Source organism: Ranitomeya variabilis, chromosome 6, assembly GCF_051348905.1.
Source record: "Ranitomeya variabilis isolate aRanVar5 chromosome 6, aRanVar5.hap1, whole genome shotgun sequence".
NCBI classification, from domain to species: domain Eukaryota; kingdom Metazoa; phylum Chordata; class Amphibia; order Anura; family Dendrobatidae; genus Ranitomeya; species Ranitomeya variabilis.
This window is the reverse complement of record NC_135237.1, coordinates 276,324,753-276,330,752: the sequence shown is the minus strand read 5'-3', so window position 1 is coordinate 276,330,752 and position 6,000 is coordinate 276,324,753. Positions and strand designations below refer to the sequence as shown.

The window sequence follows — 6,000 nt, the reverse complement described above, 5'->3', positions numbered from 1 at the left end:
ATGCGGCGCCGCTGTGGCGCCCGCCGCTAATGTGAACGTAGCCATAGCTTGGTGCTGTGTTCATGTGCTAATGGTGGTTCTGGTGCTGTATGTTTGTAATGTTGGCGCATTACATCAAAGTAGCAATTATGTCACACTGCGTGCAACTAAAAATTAGACAGAGCTGGCATCTTACGAATGCGACGGAATATCACGTTCACAGTGTTAGTGGTCTGCTGTGTGCCCCCCCCCCCGGTGATCAGCAGCTGCACTGTGACATGTTGCAGTGTAGCCACATAGGGGACACATCCTGTGACCCCCACATACCGGTGACGGTGAGCCACAGACACACGCCCCTCCTCAGCACCGCCTCAGGCACTGACTAGTCACAAAACAGCTGCTGTATGAGCCGCACGGAGGGGTGTGACCATGATCAGAGGAAACCACGCCCCTCTCATGTGACGTGCACTACGTGTGGGAGGGGCAAGGGCTCCCTGTCTAGTGCGGCAGAGAAAGGGCTGCACGCGGGAGAAGATGGGGCCGCTCTACGCGTTACTTGTGGCCGCCATTCTCCACCGGCCGAGCGCCGGGAGCGAGGCCACCATCACCGTTACTCTCCCGCCTCAGGCGAGCAGCACGGCCCCGTCCGGACTGGACTCCGCGCAGGCGCTCAACACTCAGCGCCACAACCTGTTTCTTCTATTCGATCGCTATGGAGAGAGTAACCAGAGCATGACACTGGCCGGCTTCCGGAAACTGGTCCACAGCCTCGGCGACATACTGAAGGGCAATCACGCTACGCGCCAGCACGACCACCAGCATCCGGGTCATCATCATCATCATCATCACCATCCGCATCATCATCACCATCCGCATCATCATCACGATCATCACTCTGTCGCCGCCCCAGTGGAGCACGGACACACGGCCTGTGAGGAGACCAGGAAGAGGCGGCATGTCACCCCTCCACAGAGGTCTGCCGGCGTCCCTGGCACTGCTGGAGGGGCAGAGGTGAGACCCCCCTACAGGAGGGTGCAGGGGAGACAAAGCAATGTCACTGTCCATGTCCCCACAACACTGGCTGGTAATGGGGTATGCATCAGAGATCTGCCCTTGTCTCTGACACAGCGGCCACTGCTGGAGGGGCAGAGGTGAGACCCCCCTACAGGAGGGTGCCTGGGGTGTCACTATATGGCAGACACAAAGCAATGTCACTGTCCATGCCCCCAGAGGTCACCGCCACACTGGCTGGTAATGGGGCAGTCGTCAGAGGTCTGCTGGCATCCCTGGCACTGCTGGAGGGGCAGAGGTGAGACCCCCCTACAGGAGGGTGCCTGGGGTGTCACTATATGGCAGACACAAAGCAATGTCACTGTCCATGCCCCCAGAGGTCACCGCCACACTGGCTGGTAATGGGGCAGTCGTCAGAGGTCTGCTGGCATCCCTGGCACTGCTGGAGGGGCAGAGGTGAGACCCCCCTACAGGAGGGTGCCCAGGGTGTCACTATATGGCAGACACAAAGCAATGTCACTGTCCATGCCCCCAGAGGTCACCGCCACACTGGCTGGTAATGGGGCAGTCATCAGAGGTCTGCCGGCATCCCTGGCACTGCTGGAGGGGCAGAGGTGAGACCCCCCTACAGGAGGGTGCCTGGGGTGTCACTATATGGCAGACACAAAGCAATGTCACTGTCCATGCCCCCATATGTCCCCTCCACACTGGCTGGTAATGGGGCAGTCATCAGAGGTCTGCCAGCATCCCTGGCACTGCTGGAGGGGCAGAGGTGAGACCCCCCTACAGGAGGGTGCCCAGGGTGTCACTATATGGCAGACACAAAGCACTGTCACTGTCCATGCCCCCATATGTCCCCTCCACACTGGCTGGTAATGGGGCAGTCATCAGAGGTCTGCCAGCATCCCTGGCACTGCTGGAGGGGCAGAGGTGAGACCCCCCTACAGGAGGGTGCCCAGGGTGTCACTATATGGCAGACACAAAGCACTGTCACTGTCCATGCCCCCATATGTCCCCTCCACACTGGCTGGTAATGGGGCAGTCATCAGAGGTCTGCCAGCATCCCTGGCACTGCTGGAGGGGCAGAGGTGAGACCCCCCTACAGGAGGGTGCCCAGGGTGTCACTATATGGCAGACACAAAGCACTGTCACTGTCCATGCCCCCATATGTCCCCTCCACACTGGCTGGTAATGGGGCAGTCATCAGAGGTCTGCCAGCATCCCTGGCACTGCTGGAGGGGCAGAGGTGAGACCCCCCTACAGGAGGGTGCCCAGGGTGTCACTATATGGCAGACACAAAGCACTGTCACTGTCCATGCCCCCATATGTCCCCTCCACACTGGCTGGTAATGGGGCAGTCATCAGAGGTCCGCCGGCGTCCCTGGACCAGCGGGCCCTGCAATAAGAGTAGAAGTGAGACCACCCTACAGAGGTGATGTCACACTGACTTTTGTCCCCAGATGTCACCACCACACTGGCTGGTAATGGGGCAGTCACCAGATCTGCAATAATCAGAATCCCTCTTATTACTCCATATAATGGGGGCTAGCCTATTCCCATCTGGGAATGTGGACGTGAAGGCAGTAAGGGGCGCGCTGCTGCGTGCTAGAGTGCCATCTTGTATTTTGGGCACACATATCGATGCCCTCTGTCCTGCCCTGGGGCTAATGGTGGAACCCTCGTGTGTAGGACAGTGACTGGTGTGTGCAGTAGGGGAGGCGACCCTGTTGGTTTTGCTGTAGATGTGACCTGTCTCCTGTGATTCCAGTGCCTGAATGCCTCCAGACTGCTGACCGTGCACGGAATGGACACACATACCCTCCTTGGTGCACATGAGTTCCGCTTCATATGCCCAGCTATTATCAATCAGATTGACAGGGTGTCCTGCCTGCCCGCTGCAGAGAGTAGCCACGCTGTATACTCCAAGAAAAAAGGTAAGTGGGTACATTTCATCTGAAGGGCACTGCCATTTTTAAAGTTATTCCCAGATTGGTTTTGTCAGATAGTGTTTGGAAATACAAGCTTTTTTTTTTCTACTTGGCTGCTTATTTAAACTTTCACTTGTTTACAGCTCGTTGTCTTGGAGACCGACCACCAAAGCTAGACAGCGGAACAAGCTGTGCCTACAAGTTCTTTTCTAGTCACCTTGTAAGCGCTGTTTAGAAACTAGCCAGCATGGTTGGAGTGCGCTGTTACCCTCTTAATCCCAGCTTCAGCACAGTGCTTACAAGCTAGACAGCAGCAGTGGCCGGTCTCCTAGGCAATGAGCTGTAAACAAAAGAAATGTCAGTATCTGAGGGACACCTGCAAATGTTAATAAGCAAATATGTTGCTAAACGGCTTGTTAACTTTCCTAATTTGACAGTGTCCGTCTATGAAGATGGGAATAACCCCTTCAATAGAGTATAAGGGAATTGCTTTACAAAATCCGAATATTTCATAAGTGAGTTGCTCCCATCACAAGTAAGAAACCAGGGGCCTCATCTAGGTGTTCCCACCTCTAGATGGGGCCACCTCTAATACAGGTCTAGATGTTTTGACTACCGAGATGCATTTTTACTGTGGTTCTTTTCTATGGTTGTACTATGTGACTACAATGCTGTTGGCAAGGTATAAAGTTTACCAAATAATGAAAAAAAAACAACAACAATGTATGGTCAGTGGTACGAGGACAACTGGTCATACCCAGAGGGGCTTGTCGGCCATCCAATTCCAAAACTCTGTACTTTATCTAAAGAGGTCTTCCACTACTTAAAAACATTTCTAAAAACGGGCACAAGGGCACACCACATTGAGCCTTAGTATTTCTCATGACTGTGTGTGTTTTCAGAGACGTAAGATGCCGATTCATGAACTCTGGCATATCTTAGGTCTTGACAGCGTCCAGTCAGCGATTTCCATAATTCTGTAATGAATTCGGTGACTCCGTATACTGTCGTGGACTGGAGTAGCATTTCTGGCATAGAAGACTCCCATTTGATGGAGGGCATCGTTTCGCTCCTGCTCTTTCCCCAGCTCTGCCCATTTTAGCAAAGCTGATCCAAAATATTAGCAATGAGTGAATGTGCATGGATGACTTGTTATGAGAGCATGCTCGTGGGTTATCAGAGTATCTCTGGAGTGCGCGAATATTATGTTCCAGTCCCTGCGGCCGCATGATTTGCAGCTGTTAGACAGACACAACACATGTGAGGGTTCCCGGACAGCCACAGAGACTCTACCATAATATACGAGCACGCCCAAGATACTGATAACCCCCCGATCATGCTCAGGGAGCACGTTATCGGAGCACGTTCGCTCATTGCTAATGGCTTCGTGTTCTATTGTTGAAAAACAAGGCTAGAACATGTCTGAATGAAGCCTTACTTACTGCTTCTTTAGGAATTAAGAGGGTACCAGCTAAGTGCTGCTAATCAAATGCCCATCAATAATTGCAACCACCTCTATAAAGGCAGACATTTTTGCTAGTCTGGAGCGGCCCAGAGTTTAAAAAAAAACAAAAAAACAAAAAACCTGACTGCAATCACGTAGCCAAGCTCTGATTCCTGTTGCCATGATCCGGTCCTTATGAATCTAAAAGTGAGAAGTATTCCTTTAAATAATACTATGTAATTTGTCATGTTTTTACCTAGTGGCAAGACCTTCTAATGGACCAGATATTTATGTCCTGATGCATAAAAGCGTGGCATTATCCCACACGCTCGCACCATTTTAATCAGTGACCAAAAGAGAAGCCTACCGTAAATCAAATCAATATTTGGTGTGACCACCTCCCTTTGCCCAAAACCACATACATTCTTCTAGGTACATTTGCACTCAGTGTTTGACGGAACTCTGCACACAGGTTGTTCCAAACATCTTGGAGATCTAACCACAGATCTGTGGATGTGGGTTTGCACCAATCTGTGTTTTCGTGTAATTACACACACACTTGATGTTGAGACTAGGGCTCTTCATCATTTCCAGGACTTTTTATCCTTTTATGCTGAGGATAGTTCTGAATTACACTTGCTGTACTTTTTCTGCTACAGTGTAAATGTGAAGCCAATCAGACGCCTCCCTGATAGTATTGCATGATGGATTAGTGTCTGCCTGTATTTATCACCATTGATGACGCCATTAGTCTTGATGAAATCTCCAAATCCATTTGCTGAATTGGAGCCTCAGACTTGCAAAGAATCCACCATGCTTCATAGTTTTCTCCAGAAACGCAATGTATCACGCTTTGCAGAATAAACTGCCCTCTGGTATTGGTCAATGTGTTAAATATTTGTCTGTCACTCTAGAGCAGGAGTGTCAAACTGCATTCCTCGAGGGCCTCAAACCATGCGTGTTTTCAAGATTTCCTTCTCATTGCACAAGGTGCTGGAATCATTCTGTGCAGGTGATGAAATGATCACCTGTGCAATACAAGGAAATCCTGAAAACATGACCTGTTTGCAGCCCTTGAGGAATGCAGTTTGACACCCCTGCTCTAGAGCGCCTGCTGCCATGTTTCTAGACCTCAGTTCCTAGGTTTTCATAAACAGCCGAGTTGCTTGACCGTGTTTCCATATATGGGTTTTGGCTGCAATTCTTCCATGAAGACCACTTTTTGTGTGACTTCTCTGAGCAGCAGATGGGTTTAGCTGGCTCCCACTGATTGCTGCCATTTTGCGCTGATGGCACTGCTGGACATCTTCTGATTTCTAAGGAAAATAAGCATGATGTGTATTTAGGCACCAATTCATCAAGATCGGTGTGATCAACAGTTACACTCCTAATTTATTACTAGGTGCGTGACTTTTAATGAAATGGACCAGTAGTATCTGAATAGTGGTGTACACCGTGCCAGAACTCTTACTCTTGTTTTAGGGACTGGTGTAGGATGCTTGGAGTAAGGACACCACATCATCATGAATTGGACGAGCTGTGACGTCATGCCCCCATCCATCCCCAGCTCCGCCTATTTTGGCGGAGCTGGTAGAAACTGTTGTCAAAACTAGAAGTCGCAACGCATTCATGCTACTC

General features: G+C 50.7%; 1 protein-coding gene across 1 annotated transcript in view; it reads left to right on the top strand.

The window, feature by feature from the left end:
* The first annotated feature begins 405 nt into the window (after positions 1-405).
* Positions 406-6,000, top strand: part of SLC39A6 (solute carrier family 39 member 6) — a 41,250-nt gene continuing 35,655 nt past the window's right edge. The window contains exons 1-2 of the mRNA XM_077269685.1: positions 406-990; positions 2,759-2,924. Coding sequence (XP_077125800.1) covers positions 514-990; positions 2,759-2,924 — 643 coding nt within the window. The 5' untranslated portion in view covers positions 406-513. The remainder of the gene's footprint in view (positions 991-2,758; positions 2,925-6,000) is intronic.